Below are 24,568 nucleotides of genomic sequence, written 5' to 3' on the forward strand. Positions count from 1 at the left end.
GAATCGGAGTATCTAGTCATTTGCATATTCTACGCCGAACTCAACGGAAGCGCCACCTAGCGGCCAGCCTAAATATTGCACCCTAAGATACGACGGCGTAGGAGACTTGCGCCGCTCGTATCTTAGCCTAATTTAAGTGTATCTGGTTTCCAGAATACGCTTACATTTAGGACGGCGTAAATTCAGAGTTACGTCGGCGTATCTACTGATACGCCGGCGTAAAGCTATCTGAATCCAGCTATTTGTCTTTTCATGGAGGGAGCCATCTTAGTAGACAGAGCTTTGCTTCCTTGTATCAGAACCTCCAGCAAGGGAACAGTGAGCAGCACAGTACTGACCACCATATGTCCCTGATAGTCTTCTGAGACTTACCGAGGCAGTAGCGCCTTAGATCTCACACTGCAGATATACAGCTACCAGGGAGTGCCTAGACGTCATTACGTCCCAAGAAGTGTACTGCTGGTTTTCAGTAGGAATCCCAGACAAAATGTATATTTTTCCGTATACTGCTTAGGCTCTATTAGCATTTCTAGATATTCCCTAGAACCACTGTAAATCTTCAGATGTTTAGGTTGGTTCCCTATGCAGGCGGTTGGTCTTTCAAAAGCTTGCAGAATCTGTTTGACTAAAAATTCTAACACATTTCTGTGAACTAATATTTTTTCCTTATGCTTTTATGATCATAGTATTGTTTTTCAGCATACTGCCAAGAGGATTGTCAGTTAATGGGAAATTTGGCCACGGAACTCGAAGTATAACATTGACACACACTTTGCTGTTGCTTGAACTCCTGCTACCTTTTAGTGCCTTTTATTCTCGTCATTCATGCGTAGTGATGGAATATCCAATAACAGCCAGCAATTCTCCAAACATGTGCTGGCCTCCCATAGTGGCTGCGACGTCTCCCTTTCCATTGGTTTTACTTTTTTTTCGAAAAGCACTTAGTGAGGTTTTTCTTTTTTCTTTTTTTTTTCTTGAGGAACAGCCTACATGCCTTGCAGTATTATGCATTTTGAGCTCAATCCCCTCCAGGGACATGTAGAAAATTTGTACGGTATCTGTTTGTTTGTTTTTGGCTTTTTTTTTGTGCGTTTCTTCCTTGTATTCAGATAGGTCACACACCCAAAAAAAAAAGAGCTTTATTGGCTTCCGATCAGGGCTCAAGTCCTGCGGGAATGCGTGGGAACGGAGTTCCTGCACTTTTTTCACAGCAGGAACGCAGTTCCCTTTGCAGGACTTAGAGCAGCCGAGCCGCCCGAGCCGATCCTTCACTAAGCGGCGATGCCCAGCTCGAATCACTGTCAGGGGCAGGCGAACCTTAGTAATCCTTTGTTACTGGCCGCTTCCTGTATATGGATTCATCGGGTAGTGTGCGGGTATTCCGTTACTTCCTCAATGCCACAATGTCTCCTGGGAGCTTTTGTCATTGTTCCCAGGAGACATTGCGGAGGTCTGCCGCGAATTATCGCGGGATTTAGGAAGAATTTGCTTAAAGGAAGGCATCGAGGAAGTGACGGAATACCCGCACACTACCCGATGAATCCATATACAGGAAGCGGCCAGTAACATAAAGGATTAATAAGGTACAGTGGATCGAAAAAACAAACAAACATGCGGTTTAGTAATTATGCATATGAGCGTATCATATTTTTTTTGGTGGGGGAGTGGATCTTGGGTGGGAGTTCCCACACTTTTTTCCCCAGGACTTGACCCCTGCTTCCGATCATGTGTCTACAGTTATGCCACTGTGACCTCTTACATCAGTGGTCTCCAAACTGTAGCCCTGTGGCTGGATGTGGCCTTTTCCTTGCTGTTATCCAGCCCTTGAGACACTCTTCTTGCTGCTGAAACACCAAAAATGGGTCACTCTTCCTGCCACTGACATCAACAATGGGTGGGGCACCAACTTTTTCTCCCCCTATTACCAAAGATCGAACATTGTTTACTCCCACTGGGCATAGTCCCGCTCCCCTAAAGTCTGACCACTGTCTTGCATGTTTCAGTGTAATGTCCTGCCTAGTTTATAACTACAAGAATGCCACTAGGGATGCACAGATACCAGTTTTGTAAGTACGAGTACCGATTGTTTGAAGTACTTGCCGATACCAATTACCAATATAAATGTTTACTGTCGTGTGACAGTGTTTATTTTTTTTATTTTTTTTGACTAATGAAAAATTCTTACTGTTTCTTTATAATTCAGAAAAACTGTAGCTGTGTAGTCGTTGAGCTTGTAACTGTGTAGCGGTAGTAACTTGCCACTTCTGCGGTCTGAGTTTCCTGTCTCACACTGCCACGCCCTCGCGCAACATCCTCCTGCATCTCTCCCCATAAAAGCGGCAGTTACTGTCTGCGGACTTTAAGGTATTGATTTCATCATCGAAGCATTTGCATGAGTACTTAAAGTGGATGTCCACACAAAAAGGGAACCTCCGCTTTTTGGAACCCCCTCCAGTGTCACATTTGGCACCTTTTAGGGGGGAGCGGGGTGCAGATACCTGTATAATACAGGTATTTTCACCCACTTACGGGAATAGACTCCCGTGGGAGTTACGCCCCCTTCCGTCCCCGTTCCCCCCCGCTGTCTTCTGGGAAACGCAATGGTCCCAGGAGACATTGGGGACCAATGAGGACAGGCCGTGCTGCTCGTGCATGCGCAGTAGGGAACTGGGCAGTGAAGCCGCAACGCTTCACTTCCTGATTCCCTCACAGAGGATGGCGGCGGGGGCAGCCGAGAGGCAAGCGATAGCTCGGCCTCGGCTGCCGACATCGCAGGCTCGCTGGACAGGTAAGTGTCCATTTTTTTGAAAGTCAGCAGCTGCTGTATTTGTAGCTGCTGGCTTTAAAAAAAAATGTGGGTGGACCTCCGCTTTAAGTATTCATGGAAATGCTTGGAGCCCTTTCACACAGGGGCAACACGACTTCTAGCACGACTTTGGGAGGCAACTTGGAGTATGAATCATCAGGGAACTTGCAAGGCAACTTCAAGTGCCTCCAGGACAGGAGGCTTTCCAGTGGCCAATCAAACCACAATCAGCTCTGGGGGAGGGAGGGGTTTGCCTGAGAAATGTATGTTGTCTTCCTGTATTGGTGCTTCAGTTAAGACAGCGATGCGACTTCTGAGGCAACTTCCATTGAAATCAATGGGTACAAGTCGCCTAGAAGTCGGATTGAAGTAGTACAGGAACCTTTTCTGAAGTTGGAGTGACTTCAGTAGTGTACATTAAGAAGGCTCCCATTCACTTCTATTCATTTTCTCGACCGCGCAACTTGAAGTCGGATCGCAGGTCACCCCAGTGTGAACCGGCTCTTAGTATCAGTACCCGTATTGGTGCAACATTAAATGCCACTACATTTGTTCGTTCTTGTCAATGACTGGGCACTGTTTGTGTAGCGATGCTTAGATATGTCACAATGGTCACAGAAGGATATGTTGTATTGTGATCTGTTCAGAAGGTAGATTATGGAGGCTCTTATATTCATCTTGTTGTTTTATCGATTTAAATCTTTATACCTGTTGCTGTCTTTTCTTCAATCAGTCATGTACACAACTAATTATTATTAATTTTTTTTTTTTTTTTGCAGGCCAGCCTTTCCATATGGGGATGGGGAAGTCTTGGCGTTGTGCTCTTCCTAATAACGTTTGGGCCTTTTGCTATATTTTATTTTGCCTTCTATATCCTTTGCTTTGTTGGTGGGTAAGTACCATGATCTCCTGAGGTGTATGTAAAACTCTGCATTCATTTGAACTCTTGCTAAAATGTTTAGATATGAATAGAATAGGGAGGGTTAGTAACTCCAACTTTTTACAGACTTGTGTAGAATGGCCTTTGCTTTCAAATGCTGTCATTTGCATTAGAACTCGGTGTCTACAAAGATCCTATGTAAAAATCATATGGCTTTATACACGGGGGTGAGTTTGCCCTGATTTGCCTGCAATGCAAATGCATTTCACACAAAGTGAAGCAGCTCAAAGGCCATCATGGAACTGACACTACACCACTGGAGTGAAGGTTTGTCTTCAGCTCCTGTCCTGGGTACAAGAATCTTACCTGTGTTGGTTGTCACCAGAACAGAGGTGTCTATTGGGAGGTTTCACCTCACTTCTTACCCTGTGACATCATCTCTACTTTCTGTGTTGGACTCAACTGTTTTAAACGGCAATAAAATCTTGACAGTTTTTGACCCTTAACCCCCGGACCATATTGCTGGTCAAAGACCAGAGCACTTTTTGCGATTCGACACTGCGTCGCTATAACTGACAATTGCGCGGTCGTGTGATGTGGCTCCCAAACAAAATTGGTGTCGTTCCCCCCCCCCCCCCCCCACAAATAGAGCTTTCTTTTGGTGGTATTTGATCACCTCTGCGGTTTTTAGTTTTTGCGCTATAAACAAAAATAGAGTGACAATTTTGAAAAAAAATAATATTTTTTACTTTTTGCTATAATAAATATCCCCCAAAAATATATAAAAAAAACGATTTTTTTCCTCAGATTAGGCCGATACGTATTCTTCTACATATTTTTCTTAAAAAAAAAAATCGCAACAAACGTTTATTGATTGGTTTGCGCAAAAGTTATAGCGTTTACAAAATAGGGGGTAGTTTTATGGCATTTTTATTAATATTTTTTTTTCCCTAGTAATGGCGGCGATCAGCGTTTTTTTTTTTTTTTTTTCCCGGTACTGCGACATTATGGCGGACACTTCGGACACTTTTGACACATTTTTGGGACCATTGGCATTTTTATAGCGATCGGTGCTATAAAAATGCATTGATTACTATAAAAATGCCACTGGCAGTGAAGGGGTTAACCACTAGGGGGTGGGGAAAGGGTTAAGTGTGTTCTAACTGTAGGGGGGGGTGGCCTCACTAGGGGAAATGACTGATCGCTGTTCATACATTGTATGAACAGACGGTCAGGCATTTCTCCCCTGACAGGACCGGGAGCTGTGTGTTTACACACACAGCTCCCTGTCCTCGCTCTGTAACGAGCAATCGCGGGTGCCCGGCGGCGATCGCGCCCGCCGGGCACGACAGTCAGGGACGGGAGTCGGGCCCCTAGTGGCCGTGACGAGAACCGACGTATAGCTACGGGCTCTCACGCAGGGGAGCCGACCTGCCGCCGTATAACTGCGGTGGCTGGTCGGCAAGTAGTTAAAGTGGAGTTCCACCCAAAAATAGAACTTCCGCTTTAAGGAAAAGTGACCCCCTGACATGCCACATTCGTCATGTCATTTTTTTTTTTTTGGTGGGGGGGGGGGGGGGGAGCAGAAACCTTCTTCCTTCCCCTTTTTTTTTTTTTTTTTTTTTTTTGAGGCTCCCACTTCCTCCCGGGGCACTGCGGAACCAGAAGAAAGTTCACCTCTCCCCCCCTCCCTCTTTGCAATAATCTGGGACAGGTCCCAGATGATTGCCTGGCCAATCATGGAGCGCAGTGCGGCTCGTGCATGCGCAGTGCGTTCCTGGCTGCGAAGCCACAGCCGCGAGCCCACAGTCACGATGCCGGCGCCGCAGAGAGTAGGGGAAGACGAGCGGGGCTTCATAGGCCTGCAATACTGAAACCTGGGACAGGTGAGTGTCCGATTATTAAAAGTCAGCAGCTACACTTTTTGTAGCTGCTGACTTTTATATTGGTGGAACTCCGCTTTAACAAAATCTGAAAGCAAAAAAAAAAGACTGATACTGCATTTTAAAGAACAACTCTGGAAGGAGCCATTGCATGTTCTAAGATGCCCGTATAGTGAGCCTACTGTAGTCGTTACTGATCCAAAACACTATACATTCGTGTAACGTAGGGATTCCCAAACTTTTGAAACAAAGGGATGGTTTACTGTCCTTCAGACTATCTGGGGGCTGGAATGTGGCCAGTGTGAGTAGAAAAGGCTTTGGTGTACAAGGGAGTATACAATGTTTTATCACTGGTGTCAGTGGGAGGAATGGTGCTCCATTGTGGGCGTCAGTCTGAGAAATAGGCCCTTGTATTAGGAGGTGGAATAGTGCCAATCGTTGATATCAGGGGAATGAATAGTGCCCCATCGTTATTGTCAGTGGAAGGTATGGCACCGCATTGTTTGTGTCCAGGGCCGGATAAAGGCAAGCAAAGGTGAACACTTTTTTTTTTTATAGACGTAGTTTCTCTTGTGTGTGTATTGTGCTTCCCTATTGCTTGTAAATTCTGATGGGGGGGGGGAAAAATGAATTTCACAACAACTGATGTCATTAAATCTTTTGATGCTAAAAGGCCTTTTTGTGGTCACCCTTCTCCTTTTGTCCCTACTCATCTTCCTTTTTTTTTTTCTTTTTCTTTTTTGTTTTTTTGTTACTGACTTGCTGATAGGGAAATCGGTATCACAGCTAGACAGTGTAAATTCTGGCCAACAAATATTGCCTCTTTGCTCCTAGATTTAACAGGCTGATCATTGAAGCAAGAATGTATTTGTATCCCGGTAGTTGAATGACAAACCGGTCACGATTGATTTGCTCTGTTGTTGCCTTTTGAATAATATCCCAATTACAGAATGAAATGTTCTCAAAGAGTCATACATTATGTATGCTTGTAATCTCACCTTTTGTGCTGTTTGTATTGCATTTTTATTTACTTTAGTCGGTATACTGTATCTAGGCCAGAGTAGGTATTTACCGGTAAATGTTGCTCTATTGGGGACTGTGTATTTGTAGTAAAACATCATATTTCTTTAATAATTGTGTACAATAGGACATATAGAACTATGATTGTAGGATGGCGTATAGGGGGTAATATACGGGCGCCAAGTGCTTCTTCTGACATAGGCGAGGGAGGGGAATGGGGCACATTATATTTAGTGAATGTAATGCACCAGAAAACTGTCAGAAACTGAAGACATATGCCCCGTACACACGATCGGTTTTCCTGTTGGAAAAAGTCTGGTGAGAGCTTTTGGTCGGGAATCCCGACCGTGTGTATGCTCCATCAGACTTTTTCCAATGGAAAAACTGCTGGGAATAAGATAGAGAGCATGATCTATTTTTTCCCGTCGGGGAAAAAAACTGATCGGAATTTCCGATCGCGTGTATATATCCCAACGCGTAATATTCCTACGCATGCTTGGAAACAATTCGACGCATGCTCTGAAGCATTGAACTTCTTTTTTTTGGCTCGTCGTAGTCTTTTACGTCACCGTCCTCTTGGCAGTCAAAAGTTCAAGACAGGCTTGAGAGGAAATCCGTCGGAAAAAAACATCCAATTTTTTTCCGACGCGAAAACCGATCGTGTGTACGGGGCAATAGTGCAGCACATGGTTGGAGATTGGGGACATGCTAAAGGAGTTGTTGGAGACTGTAGACCTGTTTCAGGAGACTGTCATAGCCTGGAGACATGCTACATGAGATTGCCCGATATCACCGATATTGCAGCTCCTTGTCAAGTCAATGCTTTCACAATTGTGCTCCATACAGCCCTCTTTAAAGGGTCACTAAAGGGAAAGTTTTTTTTTTTTTTTAATATAACAAACATGTTATACTTACCTCCACTGTGCAGCTCGTTTTGCACAGAGTGACCCCTAACCCTGTCTTCTGGGGTCCCTCTGCGGCTGTCTAGGCGAGCTTGCATGGTGGAAAGCTTTTGCGAGCGCGCTCCCGTGATACAGCCACGGGCATAGCCACCGACTGTATCACTCGGCCCCGCCCTCGGGGGCGCCGCGTTATCCGCTGTGATTGACAGAAGCGCCAGCCAATGGCTGCACTGCTATCAATCCGTCCAGCCTAGCCAATCAACGGCCAGGCTGGGAACCGAAGAGGATCACGTGGACGCGCGTGGGACTTTCGAGGGGTCAGGTAAGTAAAACGGGGGTTCGGGGGGAGGGGAGGGGGTGATACCGTCGGATGTTTTTTCACCTTAATGCATAGGTCATTTACCTTTACAACCCCTTTAAAATGATTCATACTACATTTTTATATAATCTCTCCCCAAGATCCATTATAGAAGATAATGGAGAAAAACATAACAAAAAAGGGATGGCTAGCAAAGAAAATAGTAATAAATCTACCGTTTACCCGAAAATAAGCCAGAGTCTTATATTAATTTTGGCAACAAACGACACAGTAGGGCTTATTTTTGGGGTAGGTCTTACCATGTAATGTGCCGTCTTCTCTTGCCCTCGCTCTCCCTGCCTGACAGGAATCCCCAGTGTGAACGGAGTTAAAATGCTTGTAACATCCTATAAGCCACTCTATTACAGTTGTATATAACGTACAATGGGCCAGATCCACAGAGCAAGTATGCCGGCGTATCTACTGATACGCCGGCGTACTTTCAAAATTCCTGTGTCGTATCTTTAGTTTGAATCCTCAAACCAACATACGACATTTGGGTAAGATCCGACAGGCGTACGGCTTCGTACACCTTCGGATCTTAGATGCAATACTTTGGCGCCCGCTGGGTGGAGTTCACGTTGTTTTCCGCGTCGGGTATGCAAATTAGCGATTTACGACGATCCACGAATGTACGCGCGGCCGTCGCATTTTCGAACGCCGTCTGTAGTCGGCTTTTTCCGGCGTATAGTTAAAGCTGGTATTTTGCAGCGTATATATAGACTTGCCATGTTAAGTATGGCCGTCGTTCCCGCGTCGAAATTTGAATTTTTATTTTTTTGCGTAAGTCGTCCGTGAATAGGGATGGACGTAACTCACGTCTAAGTTCAAAAAATGAAGTTGTTGCGACGTCATTTTGTGCAAAGCACGGCGGGAAATTTCAAAACAGAGCATGCGCAGTTCAATCGGCGCGGGGACGCGCTTCATTTAAATGAATCACGCCCCCTGATTTGAATTCCGCCGCCAGAAATACACTACGCCGCCGTAACTTAAGGCGCAAATTCTTTGAGGATTCCAAGATCCGCCAGATAAGGTACGGCGGCGTAGCGTATCTCTGATACGCTGCGCCGATCCAATTCTCTCTGGATCTGGCCCAATGTGTGTGTGTGTTTCTGTAATATCATTGTGCCAAATACCTTGGTTATAGCGCCGCTCTGCGCTTCTGTGACCGGCCGAAGCTCTCTTCCCTGCAATTATATTACAGAAACACACACATTGTACATTATGTACTACTGCAATAGAGTGGGTTATAGGATTTTACAAGCATTTTAAACTAGGGCTTATTTTCGGGATAGGGCTTATATTGCAGTCCTCCTGGAAAATAACGCTAGGTCTTATTTTTGGGAAGACACAGTAATATAAAGATAAATCAAATTGGGAAGTTCCATTTTTTATTTATTTTTTCCTCCTCTTAACTACTAGAAGCCACCCTAAACCAGTCTCCCAACCTCTTACGTTTGAGGAACCCGCAGGTCTCGGGGAAACCCTGCTAAAAATGATTATAGCAACAGCTTCATGGTACATTATCCACACCACTATTGTGGTCAATGAGAGAAGGGCTTTCTTCCTACTTGGGAAATGATAGGAGAATCTCCACTCTGCTATATCCACCTGTCTGAAGAAAGTCATCACAGCTTATTCAGATCGTATTATGACATGTTTTGGCTAGCAGGCATGGATCTCGAGATGAAAAGATAGGGGGTGGGCGGTGAGTTTGACATTTACACTGTTGCACTTTACACTTATCAAGGAAATTTGTCACCTTTTTTTCTTTTTATTTATTTTTTCTACATGTTTTTGCCAGTGAACCAAAGAGCAAGGCTAAATGAGTCAGGCAGCCAATTCACATATTCCTTTTAGAACCTGTTATCTTGCTGTCATTATTATCTCGTGCCTACCAGCTGCCTAAAGTGAACCTGTTGTCTGCACATGTAGGGCAAATAAATTCTCATAAATCCCTTTCCCCAACAGTCTTTTGCTTTGCTTCCCCACTGCTCCGTTCAGCCGCTGGGAGCTCAAGAACTATAACTGTGTAAGTTTTAAAGTGATATTAAAGGCATTTTTTTAATAACAAACGCCATACTTACCTGCTCTGTGTAATGGTTTTGCACAGAGCAGTCCCAATCTGCCTCCTCTCGGGTCAGCCGCAGGCGCTCCAACCCCTTCCTCCTGTCAAGTGACCCCAGACCAAACGGCTTGCTCTGGTGGCACCCAAGCGGGTTTAATTCTGAGTCACTGCTCTGCATGTCCATTCACACACAGAGCCACAGCTCAGCTCTGTCCACTCTGTCTCCTTATTGGCTCACAGGATGTTATTGACAACAGTGGGAGCCAAAGGCTCCTGCTGCTGTCTCGGCCAATGAGGAGGTAGAGAGTCCTGGGAGAGCCAAGGCTCTCATGCACATTGCTGGATCGCAATGTGGCTCAGGTAACCATTAGGGGGCTGCTGCACACAGAAGATTTTTTTTTTTTTACTTGGATGCATAGAATGCATGAAGGTAAAAATCCTTGAGCCTTTAGAACCACTATAAGGCTGCATTCACACCTAGGCGACAAAACGCCTGAAGCGCGACGCCCGTGCCGCTGGAGGGGAGAATTTCCATTGATGTCTATGAGATGGTTCACATCTCATAAACGCCGTACGCCTGCCGCCTGAAAACAAGTCCCGGACCCTTTTTTTCAGGCGGCATTGGCGTTCGGCCATAGACATCAATGTAAATTCTTTGTGAAAAAAAAAAAAAAAGTAAACTAATTGCGGCAAAATACGCCGCGTACGCGCCGTTACAATGTGAATGGAGCCTTAGTCACTCAATTGGTAGCTTGCTCAAGACTGTAGACTCTCCCCATGTGATGATGCTGTTGCTGTACTTTTTGATTGTCACATGCTTCCCTCTACCCTAAAGTACTCTCTGCTTCTGGCAGCTGAACAGAGTGGCAGGGGAGCAGAGAAAAGGTGAGCATAGGATGGGAGGAGTTTTTTTTTAACCCTGTGGCTTTACCCTACATGGATAAAGCCACAGGTTTAGTTCCACCTCTGCAGACTAATTTAAGAACCCCCCTCCCCCCCATGTTTGAGTTCGTATTCACACAGCATACCTAAAATATGAAGAAAAAAAAAAAATTTAGGCTTCATGCACACCGAAGCTATAAAAAAGTAGCTTTGCAGGGAGCCTTTCAACGTTTTTTAGCATTTTTGCAATAGCGTTTATTAGCGTTTTTCAGTGTAGCGTTTTTTAGCTTTTTTTTTTTTTTTTTTCAATGGATAAAAAACATTGGCGCTGGCGTTTTTGATGGTTTCTCTGCGTTTTGCGTTTTTTTAGTGTGTTTTCCCGCAGAAAAGCGGCACTTTGAACGCAATTTTTTGGCGTTCAGAAAAAAGCCAATAAACTCCAAAGCTCATTAACACTAAGGCTCCATGCACACTGAAGCTGATAAACTGCAGTTTTTTTGGCGTTTTGGCTTTTTTTTTTTTAAAGCCCATAAACTGAACTCTATGTGAGCCTATGTGCCCATGCAAACCTGGGCGTTTTTAGTGTTAATGAGCTTTGGAGTTTATTGGCTTTTTTCTGAACGCCCGGAATTTGCGTTCAAAGTGCCGTTTTTTGGCGGGGAAAAAACACTTAAAAACGCTGGTGCCAGCGTTTTTTATCATTTTTTAATCCATTGAAAAAAAGAAAAGAAGTAAAAAATAAAATAAAAGCTACACTGAAAAACGCTGATTAAAGCTATTGCAAAAACGCTAAAAAACGTTGAAAGGCTCCCTGCAAAGCTACTGGCGTTTTTTTTATAGCTTTTATCAGCTTCAGTGTGCATGGAGCCTAACATAGAGTTGAGTTTATGGGCTTTTTAAAAAAATACAAAACGCCAATTAACTACAGTTTATCAGCTTCAGTGTGCATGGAGCCATAAGGCTGCATTCACACCTCCGCGACAAGTAACGCCGCGTACGCGGCGTATTTTGCCGCGAATAGTGTAACTTTTTTTTTTTTTTTTTTTTTTTACAAATCCTTCCCATTGCTTTCTATGGCCGAACGCCAATGCCGCCTGAAAAAAAGGGTCCGGGACTTTTTTTCAGGCGGCAGGCGTACGGCGTCTATGAGATGTGAACCATCTCATAGACAGCAATGGGAATTTTCCCCTCCAGCGGCACGAGCGTCGGGCGTTTTGTCGCGGATGTGTGAATGGGGCTTAAAGGGTCACTAAAGGAATTTTTTTTTTTTTAGCTAAATAGCTTCCTTTACCTTACTGCAGTACTGGTTTCATGTCCTCATTGTTCGTTTTTGCTTTAAAGTAGCTGTAATTCTGCTGTGATCTCCACACTTCCTGGTTGCCTGTTTCCTTATAACCACAGTACTGGGAGCTTTCTCACGGTGGTCTAAGCTGTCATTACTGTGTGTCTAAAACTCCTCAGAACCAATCAGATTCATTTTAAAAACAAAACACTGCCCTGGATTTGTTTGTTTTTGTTCTGTGAGTCTTCCCGACTCACCTCTCACCCGGAACTTCATGTATGTACCTTTAAAACCGAAAGTGAAACTAGAGGCACATTATATGATAGATTAAATTCAATGTTTAATCATTTTTAAAAGAAATCAGTTAACTTTTATGTCTCTATACCCAATAAACAGTCATTTCAGTAAAACATTTTTTTTCCTTTAGTGACCCTTTAAGCTGTTTTGGAGCAAGTATAAAAATAGGACACAATAGGCAAACAAAGTGAGGGGTGTTTTTTATAAGGTGCAATAACATACAATGAACCAGCCTGACCTTGAGATCTTTAACCCTTTGTTTGGTCAGACAGTCCTGCACATTTGGTTTACAGCTGATAATGAGATCTGCTAGTTCAGACTGGGTTAATTACAGTAAACCTAACTCCCAAGCCCTCTCATAAACATTACATAGAAGGAAAAGTTAAGTATGGTTTTTCAGCTAATAAGGTAAGCAGCATTTATTTTTAATTTTTGAAAGTTATGTTGAGTAAATGAAATATGTATCGAATGTAAAGTAGATGTTGCTCAACTTGGCTCTAAAAGTGCAAACACACTTTAAAGCTTTGCGTACATCTTGGCGGTTCCCTAAAAGGCAGTTATCTGCTGCGCTGCTGTGCAGTATGTCTCATAAAAATATATGAGCTGCTTGAATTTTTTTACTCCCATTGCTGTGAATTTTAAGTGCCCATGGAATTGAATGGTAAGCCGTTGGTGTGATGGTTATGAGAGACCTCTGGGCAGCCATCATTCTCATGCAGTCTGAATCCTATGCACCAAGATTAATACTATGCATGACAATATATAAACCTCAAATAATGTACGACTGTGCGACAACAGTAACATAACTAATGCTGAGTCAGCGTAACCTTTGCCAGTTCTCATCATTAAATACACATAATTGTTCATGAGCGTTAAACTAAGTAGTCTACGGGGCATATATCATCCTATCGTAAGGGCATACAACAGGGCTTGACAAGTGGCAGGTAAACCATGGCGAGAAGAAATTGCATCCTGGCACCTGGGCTGCCACCCGCATGCTTCCACACACCCCGCGCTCGCCCCCGCTATGTATCCGCTTGCTCATCTGCGGGACCAGCATAGAGGGTGCCACTGGGTAGAAGGGGGAGAGCTCACCCAGAAATGACATGTATGACCCGTTATCGTTGAGTTTCCCCAGCCATCAAGGCCAGGAAAGAATGTAGTGCAGTGTGATGTGCATTACATGCCATTCAGTGGAGCACAGGGGAGACCGGCTTTGTTACCAAAGAAATCATCACATAGGGGAATTTTGCCCCCTATGTGATGAAAAAAAATAAAATAAAGTTAAAGGGTTTGTAAAGGAATTTTTTTTTTACCTTAATGCAGTGCTGTTTTCATGTCCTCATTGTTCGTTTTTACTCTCAAGTTGCTGTAATTCTTCTCTGATCTCCACACTTACTAGTTGTCTGTTTCCTGATAACCACAGTACTGGGTGCTTTCTCTCTGTGGTCACTAACTTCAAGGAGGTGTGGTTACTGCGTGTCTAAAACCCCTCAGCACCAATCAGTTTCGTTTTCCAAACCATCACTGCCCTGTATTGGCTCTGTATGCTCTGTACAGCAGAGGCAGGAAACAACATGCAAAAAACGAAACTAGAAACTGCAGGTACATTATATGATTGATTTGATTTTTATCTATTTTTAATCGTTTTAAAAAGGAATCGATTAACTATTATGTCTCTATACCCTGTACCCTGTATACCCTGTAAACAGACATTTCAGCAAAAAAATAAAAAAATGTTTATTTACAACTCCTTTAAGTAAAAGCATGAAAAAATGTATTATTGTAAAAAATTAAAGTTACACTCAAGCACATAAAATCCCCCCCCCCCTCCAAAAAAAAATAAATAAATTGTTTTTATCTGCCCAACAGCAAATTGGCCCAAAAAAATTAAAATGCAAATCGCAGCAAAATTTTTTTTTTTTTTTTTAAGGTTATCGTTTTATTTTTTATTATTCTTTATTTTCTTTTATAAATAAATACAGGTTGCAACCAGGGCTGTGGAGTCAGTAGATAAATGTTCCGACTCCGACTCCTCATTTTTATGTACTTCCGACTCCCCGACTCCGACTCCTCTGTATTAATATGCGAATGTATTTTATACATTCCTTGAGGGAAAGAAACGCAACCTACCACAGGACTACTGGCTGGGAAGCCAACAGTCTACTGTATTGCACAGTTTAAGCAAAAGACAAACACAATGAAAACAATCAAGTGGCTGGATAGTAGCAGCAGGCATAAACATCAGGAACAGGATCTTTACCAGTTCAAAAGTACAAACCACATTATTTGGTTGTTTTAGAACAAAAACAAAGCTTATCTATAATGAACCAAAAACAAAATCTGTAAAACCTAGAAATGATTTATATTAATCTTGAAATGTAGTTATAGGCTTAGCAAATGCAAATCAATGTAGAGTTCTAAGGAAGAGAATTGCCTCTGCCAGATCCTCTTTCATAGAGGCTCTTAAGTCAGACTTTATTATTTTTAGGGCTGAAAATAATCTTTCGACACTGACTTGGGTGGGTGGCATTGCAGTAACTATTCTGGCCACATCACTAACGATCTCTGGATAAACAAGGATGGCTTCTTCAACAGTAAGTTTTGATGAGCGATCATACTTTTCAACTTCTTTTAGTGCTTTATAAAACTCCTGTTGGAATTTTTTTATTTGGACACTTACTGGTTCTCTAACATGCGTTCCCTGTAAAAGCAGAACACAACACTATGGAAAGTATAAGTATTGCCGCTCCTAATTGTGCGTTGCGTGCCATATAGTGAAGCACATGAAAAGCATGCTTCTTCACGGTCACTTAACGTGTTCGTTTTGCGGTTACGTGAGGCACTGCATGCATTGGTCTTTATTCTTACAGTAGAGAAGTCATTAATTATAACTTTTTGTGAATTGGGACATTTAAACTTGCTTTTTTTTTTTTTTAATTCCAATCTAAATTTAGTAGGAGTCGGTGCATTGTTTGCCGACTCCGACTCCAGGTACCCAAAATTTCCCCCGACTCCGACTCCTCGACTCCGACTCCAACTCCACAGCCCTGGTTGCAACATTCTACTTCAGGTATAAAAATTAAATATATGTCATATGTTGTTCCTGAATATCCACCACCCACCACCCACCTCCTCCCTCCTCCTCTTGTTATAGATTCCTGTTCTTTCAGTAATTTTTGTTGAAAGCGGAGTTCCAACCACAATTAGCATTTTTTAAATGTATGTCCTTTCGTCCTGCGTTTTTATAATATAAATCCGGTCACTTACTATTTTACAATCCGCCGCCGATCCGCTTAGATATTCAAAAAAGATAGTTTATAAAGCTATATCTACACCGTTGTCATTTTGCTTGTGGGCATTGTGAAGCCTACAGGCACTTACTTCCTGGAAGTCTTGGATGGGGAGTGATAATTGGACAGCGCACTGCATCCTGGGAAATTATGACACACATTTCCCATGAGCATTAGAGGGAGATGATGTCAGAATCCTAGGTGCTTTCAAAGGCAGATTTCGTGGGACTGCATAGCAACAGGCATTTCCAGATGAGTAAAAAATGTTTTTTTATTTTTATTTTTTACTTTTTTAGGTCTAATGAGCACAATACAGTTCATCATTGTATCCTAAGGGCATTATAAGTCATTATAAGCAGTCCTTCTACATCACTTGCAGTGAGTTTATCTGCTGAAATCAGTGGCTGAATAGCAGTCCTGTGTACATGGACATGCACTTTAATAGCCTCCAATATGACTTGATCACTAGCATTTGAGAAGGCTAATTGTGTATATAGTACAAGTATTGTGTGAGCAGATTTCACAGTGGCTATTCCTATTTTTCTGTAACATGATGGGACATGGATGTGTCTGCAGCCTATATAACCTCCGAGAATAAAGCCTTGTTCATAAGCTTCTGAAATCCCATGATCGTGCTTGTCCAGCTTTGCATGGACTTGGCTTCTGAATGTCTCGTACTGCAGGCAAAACTGAAGGTACAACTTTTTTTTAATTCCAAAAATAAAAATAAAAAATGCTTGCTGTAATCGATTATAAAGTGTGAACCAGAGTTTGTCTTCAATTTGTTTGTGTGATTCTGCTAATACTTCAAACCCCATTGTCGTAAGGATTGTGTTTGTCTGACCTAAGCTTCGCTTACGGATACAATAGGCCCTCGTACACTTTTCTACGTATTGAAGGGGGAAGCTGGATGTTCAGGACCTTAGACCAGGGGTCTCCAAACCTTTCAAACAAAGGGCCAGTTTAATGTCCTTCAGAATTTAAGAGGGCCGGATTGTGGCCAGTGGGCGCAGAAAATGTCCCGGGCCCTTTAAGAACCCAGTCGTGGGTCGTGAGCACACTGCCGGCAACACGCTCGCAACCCGGTCCAAAGCTCCGTGACCGCGCCTGCAGGACCCGCGGACCCGATTGCCGCCGGTGTTCTTCGATCGGGTCACAGCAGCTGAAGAGCGGGGAGAGGTGAGTGTAAACAAACCTTCCCCGTTCTTCTCTGTGGCAGTGTTGGTGATCGTCTTTTCCTTGTCATAGGGAACGACGATCAGTGACGTCACACGTCCAGCCCCACGCCCCTACAGTACGAAACACACAATAGGACACACTTAACCCCTTTAGCGCCCCCTAGTGGTTAACCCCTTCACTGCCATTGTCATTTTCACAGTAATCAGTGCATTTTTATAGCACTTTTCGCTGTGAAAATGACAATGGTTCCAAAAATGTGTCAGATGTGTCCGCCATAAAGTCGCAGTCACGAAAAAAATCACTGATTGCCGCTATTACTAGTAAAAAAAAATGCCATAAAACTATCCCCTATTTTGTAAACGCTATAACTTTTGCGCAAACCAATCAATAAACGCTTACTGCGTTTTTTTTTGTTTTTTAACAAAAATGTGTAGAAGAATACGTATTGGCCTAAACTGAGGAAAAACATTATATATATGTATATGTATATATATATATATACACATACACACATACACATACACATACACACATACACACATACACACACACACACATATATATATATATAATATAGTATGTGTATGTGTGTATATATATATATATATATATATATATATATATATATATATATATATATATATATATAATATATTATATATATATATATATATAATATAATTTTGGGGATCTTTATTATCACAAAAAAGTAAACAATCTTGCTTTTTTTTTTTAATTATCTTTGTTTATAGCGCAAAAAATAAAAACCGCAGAGGTGATCAAATACCACCAAAAGAAAGCTCCACCAAAAGGATGCCAATTTTGTTTGGGAGCTACGTCGCACGACCGCGTCACTGTCAGTTAAAGCGTTGCAGTGCCGAATCGCAAAAATGGGTCAGGTCCTTTACCTGCATAATGGTCCGGGTCTTAAGCGGTTAATCAGTTTTTGTGCATGTTTAGTGTGAAGAAGCTGTGAAGCGTTACACAAAATGCCTGAATTGTCACAGAACAGTGAAAAGGAATGTAATTTGTATCGAAGGAACTGTATAAACACCAATGGCCTTGGTGGAGTTTAGTAGTGGAGTTTAGTACGGTACTGTGAGTAAAGTGTGATGGTAAACAACGTACCTCTGTATATAAGGCAGTGTCACCCGTACAGGAAGATCATTTATACTGCATGCTCATCATACTGTGTGATATGGAGGTCATTCAATCTTCTTACTCCTAAAGTACAGACTGGTTGTGTTTTATGGTAAAAGTATAGAAAGTCACCTGGAATTCCCCAGCCATTTACTCCAGATTGTTGGCTCAGAGGTGAGACCAGGAAAAGGAATAAGTGGTTAATATTGGCCCAAAAATGTAGTAACCGTGCCAACATCCATAACTTCATTTTGTTTTGAAGCTGACGTCCCCGCCTTAAGGTGGTTGGAAAGTCTAAACATGTTTTACCTTTAATTTATTCTTTGCATTAAAGTAAAAAATGTTTAGGTATCGACATCCCCCCCCCCCCTTTTTTACTTACCGGATCACATCTGCAGCTCTTCTTCTCCCCTCACTTTTGGGTCCCCCTGGCTTTGCTGGGGCACCGTAAACCATTTGGCTCCCAGTGCTGCCAATCAAAGCCTGTGACGGGGGCAGGGCTGAGTCCCGCTGTCTGTGTCAATGGACACAGCAGCAGGGCTTGGGTGTGAGTTTGTTTGAACTTTTAGTAACACTTTAAAGCGGGGTCCGCCCACCCCTGCAAAACTTAAAGGGGTTGTAAAGGTACATTTTTTTCCCTCCTAAATAGCTTCCTTTACCTTAGTCCAGTCCTCCTTCACTTACCTCATCCTTCCATTTTGCTTTTAAATGTCCTTATTTCTTCTGAGAAATTCTCACTTCCTGTTCTTCTGTCTGTGACTCCACACAGTAATGCGAGGCTTTCTCCCTGGTGTGGAGTGTCATGCTCGCCCCCTCCCTTGGATTACAGGAGAGTCAGGATGCTCTCTACGTTGCAGATAGAAAAGGAGCATGTTAGTGGGCGTCCTGACTCTCCTGTAGTCCAAGGAAGGGGCGAGCATGACACTCCACACCAGGGAGAAAGCCTTGCATTACTGTGTGGAGTTACAGACAGAAGAACAGGAAGTGAGCATTTCTCAGAAGAAAAAAGGACATTTAAAAGCAAAATGGAAGGATGAGGTAAGTGAAGGAGGACTAAACTAAGGTAAAGGAAGCTCTTTAGGGAAAAAAAAAATTGTACCTTTACAATCCCTTTAACCACTAGAGGGCCGCGCTATAGACGAAAGACGTCCACAGCGTGGCTCTCAAGTGCCGACTGGACGTCTTTAGACGTCCTGTTGTTGTGATTCCCCGTGCGCACCGCTGGGGGCGCGCAGCGGGGAAACAACGTGCCCGGCGCATCGCTCGGGAGCCGATGTGAGTGCCTGGCGACCGTGATGTCCCCCAGACACCCGCGATCGTCGGTGACACAGCAGGACGTGGAGCTCTGTGTGTAAACCCAGAGCTCCACGTGCTGTCAGGGAGAGAGGAGACCGATCTGTGTCCCTTTACATAGGGACACAGCATCGGTCACCTCCCCCAGTCAGTCCCCTCCCCCCACACAGTAAGAACACAATGAGGGAATACATTTAACCCCTTCCTCACCCCCTAGTGTTAACCCCTTCACTGCCAGTCACATTAATACAGTAATTGGTGCATTTTTATAGCACTGATCGCTGTATAAATGTGAATGGTCCCAAAATTGTGTCAAAAGTGTCCAATACGTCCGCCGCAATATCACAGGCCTGACAAAAAAAAACGCAAATCGCAGCCATTACTAGTAAAAAAAAAAAAAAAAAATCCTAAATCTATCCCCTATTTTGTAGGCGCTATAACTTTTGCGCAAACCAATCAATATACGCTTATTGCGATTTTTTTTTTTTTTAACAAAAATAGGGATATTATTATAACAAAAAGTAAAAAATATTGTGTGTTTTTTTTTCAAAATTTTCAGTTTTTTTATGTTTATAGCGCAAAAAATAAAAACCGCAGAGGTGATCAAATACCACCAAAAGAAAGCTCTATTTGTGGGAAAAAAATGATAAAAATATAATTTGGGTACAGTGTTGTATGACCGCCCAATTGTCATTCAAAATGCGTCAGCGCTGAAAGCTGAAAATTGGTCTGGGCACGAAGGGGGTTTAAATGCCCAGTAATGAAGTGGTTAAATGCCAGCAGCTACATATACTGCAACAGCTAACTTTTAATAATAGGGCACTTACCTGTCTTGGAGTCCAGCAACTTACCTGTCTTGGAGTCCCATCAGCTGTTGGGTGCTGCCGCCACCATTGCTGGTAAGGGAACCTGGCAGTGTAACATTACGGCTTCACGCCAGGTCCCTACTGTGCATGTGCGAGGCCCCACTGCGCTCTCCTACTGGTCCGGTGGCAGGGGAAGGAGGAGGAGGAGGGAGCCAAGCTGCTGACATAAAGTGCCGTGGCCCGGTCTCCCGGAAGTTTGGGCAGGATACCTGTCAAACAGAGGTATCTGCTTCCCCCTCCCCCTGAAAGGTGCCAAATGTGGCATTGAGGGGGTGACACAAATGATCGGAAGTTGCACTTTTGGGTTTTAAGCTGCAAAGGCAGCAGATGGAGCCGTACACGTGCTGTTGTGACTGTCAGTACCACTTGCCAAACATGACCCTTTCAACTGAATAGGGCCATGTCGCAGCCTCTCCCACAACCACATGCAATGCACACACTTGTGGGGTTATAGGGGCTAAAACAGGCCGTGAGGAGGCGACATCTCACCGCCTGTCATACATCCTCTGAGAAGTGATATACCACTGATTGTTCTTCAGAGATCAGAGCCAGTGTGATGGAGCCCTTGGTGCAATCTGACCTTCATTATTTGACATTATCAGGGTATTATCTGAACTTTTGTGGAATTTTGTATTGTGTATTGTCTGCAGTATTTTTTTTTTCAATATTTTTGATCTTGTATTTCTTCTCACAGTGGTTTTGTGGTCACGCTTCTATTTGGGAAAATAAACTCTGAGAAGTACCTTGAGAGGTGTGAGCACGCGTTTCTTCCTCCAACCTCAGCTGGAATCCCCCGGGTGAGTTCCATTACAATAAACACTGCTTGTTTTACATGCCATTGTACTCTGCCTTGGTGTAATCTTACTGTTTACTTACACATTCCCTGCAAAACAAGACACAGCTTTTCAATCTGGAAGGAGCCATCTCATATCTGTCCTATCGGCTTTCACCTATTAAGTTGTAGCCCTTGGATTTATTGATTTTAGGCAGTGTGAATAGCATTGCTGTGTTATAACTCATGATACCCAATCAGTGTTATCAGCACAGCACAGACATAGATGGACAGATGGTTACTAATACCTTTTGTGGGCTAGATTCATGTAGCTGTTACGGCGGCATATCTCCAGATACGCCGCCGTAATTTCAAATCTGCGCCGGCGTATCGTTACGCCGATTCTCAAAGGCAGATACGCTCAAAAAATAGGCTTCCTCTGCCGACGTAACTTGAATACGGCGGCGTATAATTGTGTGCAATTCCACACTGGCCGCTATGGGCGCTTCCGTTGTTTTCGGCGTAGAATATGCAAATGACCTAGATACGCCAATTCACAAACGTACGTAAGCCCGGCGCAATTTATTTACGTCGTTTACGTTAGGCTTTTTCGACGTAAGGTTGCTCCTGCTATTAGGTGACGCAGCCAATTTTAAGTATGGACGTCGTTCCCGCTTCGAAATTTGAATTTTTTACGTTGTTTGCGTAAGTCGTTCGCGAATAGGGCTGGACGTAATTTACATTCACGTCGAAAGCAGTGACTATTTGCGTCGGAATTTCGAGCATGGATTCTTTCACGAACGGCGCATGCGCCGTTCGTAAAAAATGTAGAATACGCGGGGTCAACATTAATTTCAATAAAACACGCCCCCCTCATCATCTTTTGAATTACGTGCGATTACGCCGGCCCCATTTACGCTACGCCGCAGTAAGTTAGGAGGCAAGTGCTTTGTGAATACAGCACTTGCCTCTCAAACTCACGGCGGCGCAGCGCAGCTTAAATACGATACGCTGCACCGCCGTAAGAAGGGGCGCAGCTACATGAATCTAGCCCTGTGTGTTTTTTACTGCACTTACCGTAACTTTGCCTTTTTGCCTCATTATAGCAATTCAGTCATGGGAGAAGTATTGCTGGTCCTCTCTTGAAAATGCAAGTTGTCTGGTTTTCATACTTTTAAATCAGACCCATAAGAAGGATATTGTAAATGTATCAGAAACTGCATAAAATTCTGAAATCATTAAAGCCAAAGCATGGCAGCAAAAAAATAAAAATAAATTGGCGCCTCACTTACCAGCTAGCCTGCAACAAAGTAGATAACAATGTGGAATACCGCGCTACCTAACTAACATGTGATATACGTAAAACAACAAAAAAACTGCAGCAGCTCAAAAAATTTGAGATGGCACATACAAATTGTAACGGTCACCACCGTTTACGACCTTCCATCCCATCCAAGACAGCTTATCGACACTCCAACCAACAGGACCCGATCCATAAGAATTCCCCCCAGACACGAGACACACAGCTCTGTGCTTCTGGTTTCAAATGTAATGATCAACTTTAATGGTTTCTTTCAGTCTTATATACAGTACAAGGCATTTGACAGTATTCAAAGGGACAATGAGATCTCCACCCCCCTAATCACACACCAAGGCTAATTACTTAAACATTCTAGACAGGTCGGCGCTGGCCTATAATTATCACTGCACATTCCTTCATTAACAGCATAACAACCAAAACATCATCACACACTGAGTTCCCTAGGCAGACGTTCCGTCTCTGCATACAGCTTGACACCTCTACAGCCTTACACAATGGTTAATGGAATCTCTTAGGAGTCTATGCAATTAACACCTTTCACAAGGACAATGAAATGTCTTCCAGGCCCTGACTCAATTAGCATGTCACTAGTCAGGGCTAATCATAGAATGAGTCATAGAATATTCTTTGCAGGCATTCAGGAATATACTGTAAATCACTGTCCACGCCAAAACAATCCAACATGTGTACCCCATCTCCTGGCTCAATCTGTGCCCAAAAGTCACTCCTGTTACACAAATCAATAGGTGAAAGGAGAAAAGGAGAACTGTGCAAAAAGGATGAAAATTGCAACAATAATATGATCTCATGCCACGTACACACAATCATTTTTCGGCATGAAAAAAACGTTGTTTTAAAAAAATGTAATTTAAAATGATCGCATCATTTTTCGGGTTATGAAAAACGACAAATTTTTTTTCCGAACATGCTGCATTTTTTAACGACGTTTTAAACAATGTAATTTTTTGGGTTGTAAAAAATGATCGTGTGTGGGCTAAAACGATGTTAAAAACCCACGCATGCTCAGAAGCAAGTTATGAGATGGGATCGCTCGTTCTGGTAAAACTACCATTCATAATGGAGATGGCACATTCATCACGCTGTAACAGACAGAAAAGCATGAATCGTCTTTTATTAACACGGAATCAGCTAAAGCAGCCCCAAGGGTGGCGTCATCCGCATGGAACTTCCCCTTTATAGTGCCATTGTACGTCACCGCGCTTTGCATTTTTTAAAAACAATGGTGTGTGGGCAACATCGTTTTAATGATGAAGTTGGAAAAACTTTGTTTTTCTACATGCCGAAAGCGTCGTTTTTTTTCATGTCGAAAAATGATCGTGTGTACGCGGCATTAAAGTGCACAGAAATGTCCATAAAATGCAGAAACTACGGTGGTCAATAGAAAGAGTGAACTTCAAAACTGGCACCACATATAGGCACTGAGAGGTTCCCGCCAGATCTTAGAGTGGTGATCTCTCATATCCTGTTGGCGGCTAGAACTCTCATTGCGAAGACACTGGAAGGCAGATAGGGCCCCCAATGCATCAGAGGTTCTGGTAATCACCCGGTCGCACTATGTCTGAGTCCCTAATAGCTAATAGGAGAGGCAGCAGGCAGAGGTTTGATGTTATATGGCAGGTATGGACCACACATTTTCCAAGTGATGTATAGGTGAACTTTTCGAGTGACTGATATGATTTGTTTCTAAATGATTGCTGTACTGAGGGCGGGCAGACCCTCCTTTCCCTTCCCTTACCTTACCTTTACCCCCTCCTCCCCCCCCCCTTCCTTTCTCTCCTTCATTTTAGTTTATTTCCATGACTGGCTAATGTTTTACTTATGGTCCTATGTTAAAGGACTAATGATGTTCCTGATTTTCTTTGATCTTTGATCTGTCGGTGGACTTATGCTCCTGTAGACCCCATATGGAATGTCATCGTGAAATTGGCCTGTTATATCTCTATACCCTTTTGTATTCTCTTGTTCATTATTTCTGATCCTTGGTTATGTACCATAACCTGTTTTGTACAACTTTTCAATAAAAACGAATTGATAAAAAAAAAAACTGGCACCACAATCGCACATGTCCACCACCACATAGATCAACTGCTTACCAGAGGGTAAGCTGTATCAAGCCTGTATGAGATATCACTCCTGAATGGCAACGAACTCTAATGCCGCGTACACATGACCGTTTTTCGGGGTTGTAAAAAATGAAAATTTTAATGGTCTAGAAATATTTTTTTTTTTCGACCCGATCGTTAAAACGGCCTTGCCTACACACGATCGTGAAAAAAAAAATGCTCTAGCAAAGCGCGTTGATGTA

At 43.1% G+C, this 24,568-nt stretch overlaps 1 protein-coding gene across 1 annotated transcript in view; it reads left to right on the forward strand.

The window, feature by feature from the left end:
• The window catches only part of SNX13 (sorting nexin 13), a 210,056-nt gene that overhangs the window by 46,103 nt on the left and 139,385 nt on the right, over positions 1 to 24,568 (forward strand). Inside the window, exons 2-3 of the mRNA XM_040352832.1 lie at positions 3,586 to 3,698; positions 20,844 to 20,946. Of these exons, the coding sequence (XP_040208766.1) occupies positions 3,586 to 3,698; positions 20,844 to 20,946 (216 nt within the window). The remainder of the gene's footprint in view (positions 1 to 3,585; positions 3,699 to 20,843; positions 20,947 to 24,568) is intronic.

This window comes from Rana temporaria, chromosome 5 (genome assembly GCF_905171775.1).
Source record: "Rana temporaria chromosome 5, aRanTem1.1, whole genome shotgun sequence".
NCBI classification, from domain to species: domain Eukaryota; kingdom Metazoa; phylum Chordata; class Amphibia; order Anura; family Ranidae; genus Rana; species Rana temporaria.